Source organism: Dermacentor silvarum, chromosome 4 (assembly GCF_013339745.2).
Source record: "Dermacentor silvarum isolate Dsil-2018 chromosome 4, BIME_Dsil_1.4, whole genome shotgun sequence".
Lineage (NCBI taxonomy): Eukaryota > Metazoa > Arthropoda > Arachnida > Ixodida > Ixodidae > Dermacentor > Dermacentor silvarum.
Window position 1 is genome coordinate 51,441,161 of NC_051157.2, and position 13,248 is coordinate 51,454,408.

General features: G+C 42.6%; 1 protein-coding gene across 2 annotated transcripts in view; it reads right to left on the bottom strand.

Annotated features, from left to right (window-relative positions):
* The window catches only part of LOC119450012 (rho GTPase-activating protein 26), a 62,490-nt gene that overhangs the window by 11,358 nt on the left and 37,884 nt on the right, over nt 1-13,248 (bottom strand). For both annotated transcript variants that reach the window (XM_037713345.2, XM_037713344.2), the window contains exons 15-21: nt 12,202-12,339; nt 10,810-10,897; nt 9,720-9,778; nt 7,015-7,120; nt 5,739-5,898; nt 1,226-1,408; nt 43-202 (exon numbers count right to left, since the gene is read on the bottom strand). In XM_037713345.2, coding sequence (XP_037569273.1) covers nt 43-202; nt 1,226-1,408; nt 5,739-5,898; nt 7,015-7,120; nt 9,720-9,778; nt 10,810-10,897; nt 12,202-12,339 — 894 coding nt within the window. The remainder of the gene's footprint in view (nt 1-42; nt 203-1,225; nt 1,409-5,738; nt 5,899-7,014; nt 7,121-9,719; nt 9,779-10,809; nt 10,898-12,201; nt 12,340-13,248) is intronic.

Consider the following 13,248-nt stretch of genomic DNA (forward strand, 5'->3'; position numbering starts at 1 on the left):
CTTTTCCTTGTTGGTTGTCATACAGTATACAAGGACACACACCTGACCGGGAAGAGCTGAAAGCTGTGACAGCAGCCGGATGGGACGGAGCAGTCGGCATCTGGCTGGCACGGATTGCTTGGGTGGCCGCTGCCAATGAATTGAATCGCTTGGCCTCCACGTGAGGCTGGGAGGAGTAGGGCCTCCCTGGGTAGACCCGCTGCTGCAAATGACATGGCATTATCGTTGACACAAAGAGCATGTGCCACCTTAATCTGGAACAATCCCACAATCACTTATAATAAAGGGATCGTCTGGTGGTTTGGCTTTAATGGGACACTAAGGGTCACATATGAAAGGTACACTAAAGAGCAACTCAAAAGAAGATTAAGCTGCTAAATTATTCTTTCAAATTCAACCTTCAATTCAACAATAAAATGTTGACAACTAGCGGAGAAAATGAAGACCAAACTTGAATTCTGCGCTGAAAGCACAGTATCGGTAAGTCGGCTTGATGTACCCAATTTCAAGATATTTTCTCGTGTATGGGTCGTTTTGGTACAGGAAAAGCTCTAAAAGTATCGTAATTTTCTCATGGTAACAAAATAGTTAAGCTGGGATGCTAAGCTACACTTCTGGAATATCAGAAATGTCAGTGGTACAATGACTGGAGTTTTGGCAAGCAAAAAAAAAAAAAAAAAAAAAAACACACACACACACACATACAAAAATGACCCACAGGCTTGAATTTCTGTACTAGCTCCTGGCGACATCTTAAGATTTGGACTGCATCTGGTCTGGACTTGTTAATAGTTTATAAACAAGGATAACATTGCTCTCAAAAGGAATCAAAGGTACAATTTCACGAGTTTTGAGAAGTTTCTCTCTGCGAAAATGGCTCAAACTGCTCTGAAGTCACAATGCCATATATTTATGTACTGGTACTGCGATGCAGGCGAAGTTCAAGAAGGAAAACATTGCCTATGTTTCCTCTGCCGATAATTAACCATTTCTCACCAATTGAATACAAATTGAGTTTAAAAAAATTACACTCCACCAGGCTAATTTTGGATTGATTGTTGGTGTTTTTTAAGCCACCCAAAGCCAAAACACCATTCCACATCAAAGAAAATGAGAACTAGTTGACATTTATTTGTGGCCATGGAGAGCACATTGGTAAAGAAAACACAATCGAGAAAACTTAATTAGTATGGTAATTAAGTTTCCAGCCAAGTGGTACGCTTACCAGCTCTGCTAAAGGCGAGGTGTAGCCAGGGCCTTCGGTGCCATGGGCACGTGAGAAGTGATGTCCTGACGGTCGTTCCCTCAGGACTACTTCTGATGGTGTTGATGCCTGCCCACCATCTAATGACCGGGATGCTGGCGTGGACACCTTAGCCTCTTCTTTATGGGGGAAAGCTTTGAATATCTGCATCATGGAGTTATACAGGCCAAAAAGTGCTCAGCACATAAGAAAATGTGTAAAAATGAATTTCTCATCAATATGGTAAGAATACATGAATGTTGAAACTGCACTTTCATTGTACATACATCAAAATTATAGTTGTACTGTCTAATGTCTGCAAGAACACATATACACTTATGTGTGCATGTGTTTTTGCAAGTATCAGAAGCATTGCACAGGGGAACTTCTGAAAGAAAGACTGGACTTCCGTCAGCGTGCAACATTTGAAAACTAAAATTTGTAAGCTGCGCACTACAAGGCACAATGGCACAGCAGGGCAATGTGCCTGTTCCAAAACTGCGACTACGTTTCCAGTTGTTATGCGAGTCCTCCTTACTGTTGATGCATGGTTACCTAGTGTGTGCAATTGCTAAGTGCTGCAACATGCAGCCTGCCAAGTCGCGCAAAAGCCATAAGTCGAAGCTTAACCTTTCTGTTCTCCCATAAACGGTTGGAAAGACTGCAGGAAGCCACTTCATTGAAAATGATCCGCAATGTTGCTGCAATAAGCAGCCAAACATTTCAATGTTGCATTGGAAAGTGAGGCCTTCAGCAGCTTTTTTTGACCAAGTTTATATTCTGTGCTGACTGAATGTTTTTTTTTTTCTGATATAATAGATGGGAAAACTGCTTTTAGAAATATTGGTTGCGCTGAAATGCTTCTGCATTGTTCAGCAACAGTGTTCCATCTGCGTGGTGCAATTGAACACGAAACCAAAACAGCCTTTATGGCTCTTGTATGCTTTAACGCATACATGTACTGTTCATGTGATGAACCTGACTTTAGAAAACCAGCTGCCAATGTGCAACGACGTATTAGACCCTTGCCCATTTTTCTTGCAAAAATATCAGGAGTGCGTTAGATGTCTACTTTGTTTAGGAGATGTAATGTCATTTCTGCTTTATTTTTCTGCTTCAGGCACATAGAAAGTGCGTGTGCATTTGATTCGGGGGCATATTAGAATAGGGCAAATATTGCCAAATCAATCAGCGGTGTGTTCTGGCGTTTTTTACTGCATCTTGTTTAACTTTACCCACCGAATAATTCGATCAATTTCGTCTATCCTGTCAGGGTCGAATTAATGAAAATCGACTGAATTGGTTATCCAGATCTCGAATAGAACTTTTGTAAATTTACTTGAATACAATAAAAATTGGTATGAAATAAGAAAATTGGAATTGGAATGTTACTAACCTAAACGGTATTAAATTATCAATGCAACAATGTAGTTTGCTGCATAGTAATGCCTCTAAATTCCTAATTTGGCATTGAAATTATGTATATTCTTTCTTTTTCTATGTGTACGAGTTATTTCTTTAAATTTTTTGTGTGTACTTTGTTTCTAATACGGTTAAACCTGGATATAACGAAATTGACAAATTCTCGAAAAACTTCGTAATAAAGAGGATTTCGTTATATGCAGGTTCGGCCCAAAAATTCGAAAAAGAAACGCTTACCGTATTTACTCAATTCTAACGCGCCCTCGATTGTAACGCGCACCTGTTTTCCGTTTTCGTCGAAGCCCTCATCCTTGGAATGTCACACCAGGTACGTACTGGATGCGTGGACACGTGTCGTTTCGCACAAGCGCGAGGCATCGGAAACGAAGAGCGAGCGTCACGATGGCGTCGTATAGTGTTACAGTAGGACCCCGCTGTTACGTTCCCGGGTGCTGCGTTGTCCCGGCTGTTACATCGTTTTCGGCCGGTCCCGGCACAGCTCCCATAAAACCCAACGCATTGGTAACCCCAAGGGGTTACCCCGCTATTGCGTCACAACTGTGGGACCGTTCCCGCATCGTACGTTGCGAACTGCCACCCCGCGCCGGCCCGAGCGGAAATTTTGACTTTTCATGTCACTTGGCTTAGTGACTTGACGATGGCATTGGCCGCCCAAAGTGCCGGCGGCGACAACTATGATATATTTTCGGTTTCCGCCAATAAAAGTATGGCCCTAAAATGTGTTTTGGCTCATAGATGTTCCGTATAAAGCCCAAGGGCGATAACGCAGTCGCCGCACGCCGTATGCTGTATGTCCGAGTAAAAACGTGCGAGGGGAGCAGACGACCGCGTCTAAATCTCACGCGCGCACGAAAGAAAAGCAGGGAGGAAGCGCACCTTCTTCCGTTGCGCTCGAGGCACCGGCGAGGAAGCGAGGGAGGGGGGGGGGGGCAGCGGGCGGCGTTGTACTGTACTCTGGCATCAACTGCGTACTGCGCAGCGGCGTGCGGTCGCGCGGGCTGTATCTTGAAAGCGATCTGCGTTGAGGCAGAGTCTAGGCAGTGTAGGTGCGTCGGCGGCTCGTAGCTTTGCGCGTGCTGTGCGTTCTCGGCGCTCAGTTTGCGTTGAAGCGATAGACAACAGCACGAAGGTCACTTCGCTCACTTCTGCAGCGGCGCTTCCACACGCCGCCAGCGTTTGACAGCGCATGTCCGCACTCATCGAGTGTGACGTATCACAGCGTCTGCCAGCACGTCGGCAACATCAACTGGAAAAGGAGAGTACCGGCTTGGCAGGCTAGGCCAGCTGCAGCAAGCGGCAGGATCAGGTTTGAATGAAGGGAGGGGGACAGGTCACGCCCGTGGCAGCAAGATCGCCGGGTCGAGGGATGCAGGCCCGCCTCGCACACGTGCGCTCGCTTCGTATTCTGTCGCGGCGGAGAAGGTGCTTCCCGTTGCTGCTCGTGAAACAATGACAAAATTTGGGGCGAAATCTCTAGGTTGTCAGCGGGGAAAATTCGTTATATCGAGGGGGTCTCCCGCTGCCACTTCGTTACGTAGAGGTCTCAAATACATGTGCTTCTATGGAGTAATGGCGGGGAATAGAAAAATTTTGTTATATCCAGGAATTTGTTATATGGAGGTTTGTTATAAGCAGGTTTAACTGTATGTATGCTTTACTTTGTTCTTTTCTTCATTGTGCATATTGTCTAGTTTTTAATATTGATCGTGGAATATGTGTCCTCATCGTACCCGGCCAAATGTCTTCTGAGGCCTCAAACTTAGTCGTTAAGTTGCATTGTTTGCAACTTTTTGTCTGACGCCCTTTAGCCATTGAAGCGGAACATGATAACTGCGAATCATTCATGATTGTGTTGTGCTGAGTCACTCATCATGGTCGCCTGAAGAGGAGACAGCTTTCCTTGAGCCGTACTCCCGGGCGATCACTTTCGTAGAAAGTTTCATTTTTGCGAAATTTCGCAGGCCTCGGCACTGAAAGCGTCCCCGACAAGTGTTTCTCGAGCTGTCCTAAGCTCGCTATCAGCGCCAAGAGAGCTGTCGGCAGTATACTTCGAGGGGTTCGGTGCCGGGACGAGCCCTCACGAAAGCGAAATTATCTCCAAAAGTGATCGCCCGAGAATCAAGTCATCTTCCGTGTCGTCGAACTTGTTTGAGATTTAAGTACTTCCTAAAAGACCGCACAACCGTTTCATTCGGGGTCAGTACCAGGCCACTTCAAGTCGCACAGAGCCTTTCCGACTGGCCTCGCATTTGAAGAGGGCCTGCCGCTGGTCCCGTCATCCACAAATCGTCGACATCGAGACACCCCCGAGCTGTGGCAGACTTCCTCAGCTCCTCGGCCATCAAAATTGCTCGTCTCTCGAAGCGACCGTCATACCGAATGCGCTGTGTCGCCATAACGTCACGAATGAACGGAGTCGAACCATAAAAGGCTGTAGGGTATTGTAGCCTCGTAACCAGTCACAAGCACAGCGAAAACAATGTCGATTCCAACCAACAAAAAGTTCTGATCTCGGTCGACTTGTCAATGGAATGGATTGAGACTTAATGTTACAGGTTGCCAACGTAATGCTAAAAATTGCGGGAATTAGAATATTCGTCTTAAAATGGTCAATTATGCTGTTATTCGTATGCAACGTGAGGGTCGAGTTCAAGCAATGAAAACCACAAGAAAAGAAACTCGCGTTACAATTGAATAAATACAGTAATTTTTTAATAATTTAATCTACCTTCCTCGGAAGCAGTGCACATTCGTGCCACGGGATTATTCAGGCGGTCTGCGACTGTTTTTGGGCAAGACTGAGCGTCACTGCCTATATTGTTAGTTTTTCGATTATACGACCCCCGGATTATACGACGGTGTTGCGTGGCCCCCTCGAAGTCGTATAATTGGGGCTCCACTGTAGTTTGTTTCGCAATATTCTTAATAATAATTTCAAATGTGTCAGGCTTGCCACATTTTTACTTCGCTGTACATTGTCACGTCTTGTCTGGGTCGTCTTTGTCCGTATGGGTTAGCGCAGTTTAAGTATACCATTCTGGTTAAACTTTACCTTATCACAGTTTTCGATGAGGATTTCAACAACCACATTGCAGAACTTTATGTCCATGATGGCTGCCATAGTTTCCTCTTCTGGCCGAAGTAATGTCGGACCAAAGCAAACACCCAGGTTTGACACGGTCATCAAATTCGATGATGCATAGTCAGAGACCCTGAAAATTGAAGGAAAATGTGCAGGTATACAAGCAATTTATTTGGATCCTTTTCATAGGAAAGCAAAGTAAACGCAACTTACTTAGACTTACAAAAGGTATTTTTTGCTTAGGGCTCACTTGGGCTCAGACTCGCTAGAATTCTAAGCAGCCAAACTCACTTGGACTGAAACTCGCCAAATTATATGCGGTTGGACTCACTCAGACGCACAGGCCGGTACGAGCTTGAATGAGTTGACTTATGAGCGAGTTTGCCGACCTATGCTTCTTTCACCCGACAGCCCAAAAATAATGCAATTTCAGCGATTTAGCATCAAAACACACATTTATCGTACATATTTGAAGGATTACAAAGAAGCCTTCCTTTTTGCGTGTGTGCATGTTAAAATAAGAGCGCAAAGAAACATCTCAGGTAGTCAAAAGTCCCACTTTGCATTATATTCATGCAATTAAGTAATATAGTAAACACTAGGCCCGACATAACCTATAAAGCTAGTTTTTTGCTTTCTTTCCTTGTTTTTTTTTTGCTTATCAAATGAGTCGTCACCAAAATTTTCAAGCCTAGCTTTCCGAATTATTTTATTTCTGTCCCAACAATACCTACCATAAATGAAAACCAGATATCGAATTGGACAGCGAATATGGTACAATAATTCTGCGGCAAGCCATGCTGAAAATGCTGTACTATTTTGATTTTAAACCTTCCTGCCACCTTCAATATCAAATGACACCGCATATGGTTCCATGACATCTTTAATGAGCACTAGCAAATAAAAAACTAATTTCACTGTGCTACCTTTGTCCCAGTGTGAACCAGAACTAATCGCATAGATGGGTATAGAATCAATTATCTGCAATGTTCCTTTGCTGCAAAGTTCCCTGGCATGGCTACTGGGTAAAAAGACACCTGTGACAAAACGTTAATGGCAAAAGTCCTTCAACGTTTGACTAGATGAGTTATACTAACCTTTGGAATTCAGAAATATTTACTGTTAATTATGAAGAGCTGGCCAAGAGTTTTATTGTTTCTTAAGATTTGGTATAGAGTGTGAGATCATTTCTTTTAATTACAGGAATCAAAGCAAAGAGGAAACTGATAAACCCAATTAAGCTTACTTCTGCAAGTGCCGTATCAGTAGTGCAGCCATGCGTTGATTATCAGGTGGCAGCTGAGAGACTAGCTCTTCTATAGCTGCTGTCCTCTTGACCTTGTTTTCTTGCTCTAAAACCAAGTTCAAGAGAATGGAATGTCAGGTGTGACACTAGAGCATGAAACACAGACTATGAGAAATACAGTAGACTCCCTTTAATATGAACTCTATTGAGCTACATACTCTGAAAGGATGAACAGTCAGTTCAATAGCTTGACGCGATGCAGCAAAAGCGAATTATTTTCATTAATTTTCGCACAACTTCAGTACTTTCCTCTAAGCAAACTTCTGATTAGATTTCCAAACTGCCTTCATGTTCACTTTGAATGGAGCCTACTGTATTTACTGTAAACTGCAGTACAGTGCTAAATTGCAATTCATGAACAGTTGCGGTCCCACAAGCCATATGAACCTCTCAGCAAACGGCAGATCCCGCAGACCCTGTGTAATGTTTCATACACTACCTATGAAGTTTTAAGCTACACAGCAAAAACAGTTCTTAGAATTAAGTTATTCATTGCAAATGTCCTGGTGTTACACCTGGATATTTGGAGCATTTGGACAAGAAGTTGTGACTTGCTCAGCAGTGCAATTACATACAGTGGAATCTCGAGTACAATCTTCACGGGAACCAGAAAACGTATCAGAAAATAATCGTATATAAGGAAAAAAAAAAGTATTCGCTCGAAACCGTATTATACATAAATGTTGATTGCAGAAACGTATCAATGAAATTCTACTATAGTAGCCCTTGGGCCACCATGGCAAGTCTAATCTCAGGTTCGAAGTGGTCTACTAGAAATTGAAACACTATCCTAAAACACGGGTTCACAGTAACCCGACACTTGCGACAGAACCTCTTGCACCTTACATGTCACCTCGCATAACACTGAAATTCCAGACTATTTAACGAAGCCATAAAATAAACACCATGCTAAAAAAATAACTATTCGATATTTGCATACAATCTTGGTAAAAAAAGTGTAAAGCACTTCTGTGTATCAGAAAGCCGTAATTGCTTGCAATGTGACTGTTTCTATAGCGTGATCTGAGAACAACAGCACAACGTAATTTACAAACAAGCCCTACTTACAATTTATAAGTGAGAACCAGACCACTAGAAACTAAAAAAAAAAAAGAATACTATGACACATAATGACAGACTATATTATTCTGCAACTCTCTCACTAGCGAAGAGCAAATAAGTTAGATTTATTATGTGTAAGTATTCTCAACCTTGCCTGCAAAAGGCATGCAAGAAACAGCCTCAGCACAGCAAAAAACATACAGTGCAGGGCATTACAATGTGTCATGCATAACCAATTCAGGGTTGGCGCAATTAAAAATGCTGAAAAATGCATTGAGGCATCATCTGAGGTTACATGAACTATCCATCACTGGTGTACCGAACTATAACCAGAACTCTCTGTAGCATTAGTATGCCAGGCTCATGAGCCTTCATTTCAGTAGACTAGTGGTGCTCAAACTTTTGTCATGGTCTCTGTATGGATCCTGCACTCATCTTAAGTAATGAAAAGCATGCAAAGAAAAAAAGCATGCTTTGTATCCGTGCTTTAAAAAAAAAAGACATTATCCTTGAGCCAACAGCTAAAAGCAATATATCGCACAGTTCTGCGTGTATAACCCACCTCTGAATACATTCCCCCACATACTGAATTACCACAGTTAAAAAAAGAGGGGGGCAGGATTCGGCCTGTGTAACCTTGCTATATACCCCGTAAAAGAAAGAAAGAAAGAAAGAAAGAAAGAAAGAAAGAAAGAAAGAAAGAAAGAAACCTTTCTAAAAAAAAAAGTTCTTACAACTGTCATCACAATGCAAAGCTCCAGAAACAATCCCGTTATGTACACTAAGTCATCACTGCTCTTGCTGTTGAAACATGCTGTGGCTTCACAGCAATGCAGAGCGCCTAACTTCAGGAGTATCTCCATGTTACGTGAAAAACATTGTCATGAATCTACACCTGAAGGCAAGATTTGCATATGACCCCTGCCACCCCACTTTGTACTTAACACTTCCCATATCGCAAAAAATGATGAATATAGTAGCGCCAAATTTCTCGGAAATTTATTAGAAATGTGGCACGCAGGCAGCCATGTTTCCAATGCAAGTGTTTTAAGCAGCCCATAACAAAGAGAAAAACTACACACAATTCCACTAGCAATGACAAGTGCAGCCATCTAGCATTGAAAACTGGAACTAGAAGCAAGCTGCCGAATATACTTGTCAATGGTCCACATTTCGAGGTATTTTTTCTCATGAATATACTCATCATTGGCTATGTTGGTACAAATCCCGGTGACTACTATACTCAGCAAAGATGGTTAAACTTACTAAACTTTCTTAACTTAATGCGAGTTATACATGCAAAAATATGGTAATAGCCAGTTCCAGCCAGATATTTTCCTCCATCTTTGATAAACAATGCCTGTCGATGGCGCCTCTCTGGAACAGGTCCCTGGCGAACACCCTGGAATTGTCTCAACAACTTCTGGGAGTCCACAGACTAAAGTTTGAGAAACACTGCAGCAGAGAATGCAGCCTGTGATGGGGACATTAAACTGCTATGGTCACTTTCTGAAGCACTACAGCCCTGCATGATGCAGGCACAGCCAGCAGCGGGTTTGTTAATGCATAGCAAGGGAACTTACTCGCTGCGCTAATAAAGGCAGTGTGCAAACGAAACGTCATCAGTGGTTCAGGCAGGTTTCTGAAAGGAGGTACAGGAAATTATTGGCTATGGGATGCGTCACACGATGCTCAATCCACGGCATTGCCCTGGCATACAAGAATACATCACTGCATTTGCTCTTTGCAAATTTCAGGCACAGGTGAAGGGAATAAAGCTTAAAAAGCAGCAGGTCACAGCATGGTATGTAGCCAAGAGAAAACAAGATCCTAGTATGGAGCATATGTTAAAAAAAAGAGCTGTCAACACCCCAAGATATTTTCTTCATATAAATAAAAACTAGCGTGAGAGCTCTCAGATAATCACAGTTCAAGGATAAGTGCCTTGACGAAATGAAGGCCAAGGCAGCATTATTAGGTACTTTTAACGAATATCCTTGCAGACCTATCAACACTACAGATCCTTACATTAAACGATGCAAGTCACATAATGTTCCTATGCTTACCTCTACGCAAAGGAAACAGCAGAACTTTATCACATTTAACTAGAGAAAGAATATCTGAAGTTCTACTGAATGACACGATGATGCTTGATAACTGTGAAGGCATGTTTGAAAGGTGAATGTTTGTACCTCAGCATTTGGCATGTTATGAGCTTCCATGATGGAAGTATGCAAAAGTTATGATAATGACTACACTGCTAGACCCAAAAAATTAACTACAACAGCCCTACAAGTGTGTCTACTGAATAAAATCTGATAGCGTCAAGAACTTTCTTCAGGTTGTATGAAGACTATCAATTTTGATACTTCGCAATGGGAAGAGTTCCAAAACTTCCCGTGCCCTCTGGCAGCTAGGCCAGGCCATTCCCTATGAAACAATAGGGATGAAGTTTCCACACTTCGAGATATGTCCCTACAGTTTGTAACACTAGTATAAAGAAACTGACCACTAACTCAATAATTCTTTAACCTCTGCTGAAAGCCCCCGAGTACGCAAAACTATGACATTAAGCATTAGCACATAGAGCCATTTGCTCTGCTAACATGCACAAGCAGGTAGATCTACACTACAAATCCAGCACGTGCATAGCAGGCATTGCAATACACTTACCTGAAATAATTCTTAAGCGCACTCGTAATCGTCTTGACCTCCCACTCCTCGGAGTTCATGAAATCAGGGTTTTCTGTTCGTTTTGGGTCTGCAGCAGTGCAAGAAACAAAAGCAGCAGTATAAATTATAAACTAAAAAAAAAAAGAACACACCAAGCTGCGGGTCAAGTTGTTGACTACTCTGTGTTGTCTGCTACAAAAAGAAGAATTCATGTCAATTAAAAGGAGAGAAAGAAAGAAAGGGTAAGAGAACTTTAATTAAACTAGCATAAGGCAGTACCTTGTATTTTACATGTGGTTTAAAGATATATTACCAAAAATTTGACATTAATTTCTTTTCAAGTTCTTAGAAGTTTTAGTAGGCTCCCCCATACTAGTCTGTTACAACTCTTTCATCAAAAAAAAACAAAAAACAAAAAAACACTGAAATGATGAATGTCTACGCAAAAATGCTGCAGAACTTCCAAGCCATCCAGCAAAGTAAGTAAGAGTTTCAACTATTTTCTTCAGCTTCAAGCCAGAAATCATGCACACGACTCCTAAGCTATAACCTCAAACACAATAACGTAGGCACAAATGTTAAAGGCCTCTCTCACCAGGCCTTGTAAGATATTTAGGTTGTTTTCTAGAAAATTTAAAACACTGTCCAAGTAGTGTTATACTGCAAGAATTTTTGAAAAGGGTTTAATGGTAGCCGAGACTGCAGCAAATGAAAAGTGCGAGGCCATGGGGCGAGGAGGCAAAGTACCCTCCCCGCCAGCACAGACTCTCTCCTTTCTCCCACATTGGAGCTGAGGGCCCAGATGACGAAGTAACTGACACCCCCGTTCTGTCTCCCTTTTTCTCTTGCTGTGCATTTCTTACAGAGGTGGTTCTGTGCACTATGTGCTTCACAGAAATCCCAGAGTTGTTTGTACTGCTGCTGGCTATTCGTATGCTGCAGGCAGCATTCATGTGACATGGAAATGCCATTCGTGTAATGTTATCTCTGCTGGTGGGGAAACAGGAGAGATGACCCTCCAAGATCAGCGCAACGCTTTGCAGACATGATCATCCTCGCTTTATCTTTGCACCACTCGTTTGACTGTTTGCACTGTCAATCCTTGGTGCAGGGCCATTTAATTGCAGCATGCCTTCTTCTGGAGAAGTACCTAAGATTTCATGGTAATTAAGACATAATCAGGGGAATTTTTCATTAACTAGACACTCTGATCTGCAAAAGCTATGTTGCCCTTCAGCCAAAGGTAATCAAAAACATATGACACACAGCGCATATGTGGAATTTATAGTAACTTCACTTTTTTTTTTTGCACTGCACAAACATGACATGCAGAACCAGTATTCCACTACTGCTAGCAGAATTCTAGAGCTTATGAAGAACAGAAAGTCTCACCAAATGCCATCTGTGTGAGCTTGATAACCTTTGAATTCACACCCACAATTCGATAGAGGCCCTGATCTTCCAAGCCCCTTGCCTCTATGGCTTCAATGCAGCTCCGTACAAAGGCAAAGCCAGTTTCATCTAGCAGGCCTGCAAGCAACAATCAGTGTTTCATTAAATTTTTCTATTCACTCAGCACGGGCAATCCTTGAAATACACATCATGAATTACAATGGCAACCACAGTTACAATCAAGATAACTGCTGAAGGATTACAGTGACTATAAGATGAGGTAAAAAATTAAAACAATAACGCATAATGGCCATATGCTGCATATCCAATGCACTCGATGGCACCGAGGACGACATTGTTTGGGGTGCCAAACAATGGTGCCAAACCAGTCCCGCCAGTTGAGTTATGAACCAGCCCTGCTTGGTTGATTAACTCTTTCCGTACCGCGCCCACTGGGCATTGTTGGCCCGCTATCAATGGTTTGGAACGCCACTTTCGAGACCTAACGTGCCACTCATGGACACATTGCGCTATCGGACGTGAAGGAGGAGAACTATATTTTAGTTTTCTAAGCAGTTTGCTTTTTTCCCGAGAGGCGGTGATTTCTGAACGTGCTGTGAAGTCTTGCTATCGTCAAAGCAGAATGCAAAAATGTCCGGCTCTGGAAGCAGGGCGCGCGCTTCGGGAGATAGCAGATCTCGCGATTCCGCTGCCTCTGCGGCTGATCTTATCAATGCATTGGGCAGCAGCGAGTAGGGGGACGCTGACTTTTCGTGGAACTTTGAGTCTGAAAGCGACGACGACGCAAATCAGCCCAGAACATCGGCCGCTGCAGCCCGATACGCCCAACTGTAGTGCTTGCAGTTAAATTTTTGTAGCAGAATACCTGTTCAATGAAAATGTTACATTTTTTTGGAGAAAGTGCCTGTTAGACGGCAATACATTTTGTATATTTCATAATTTTTGCTACATCTTTTTCTTAGTAGATAAAAGCATGCCTTTATAAATTTTGTTAAATGTTATCCCACAATCTTGATTTTGGCAAAT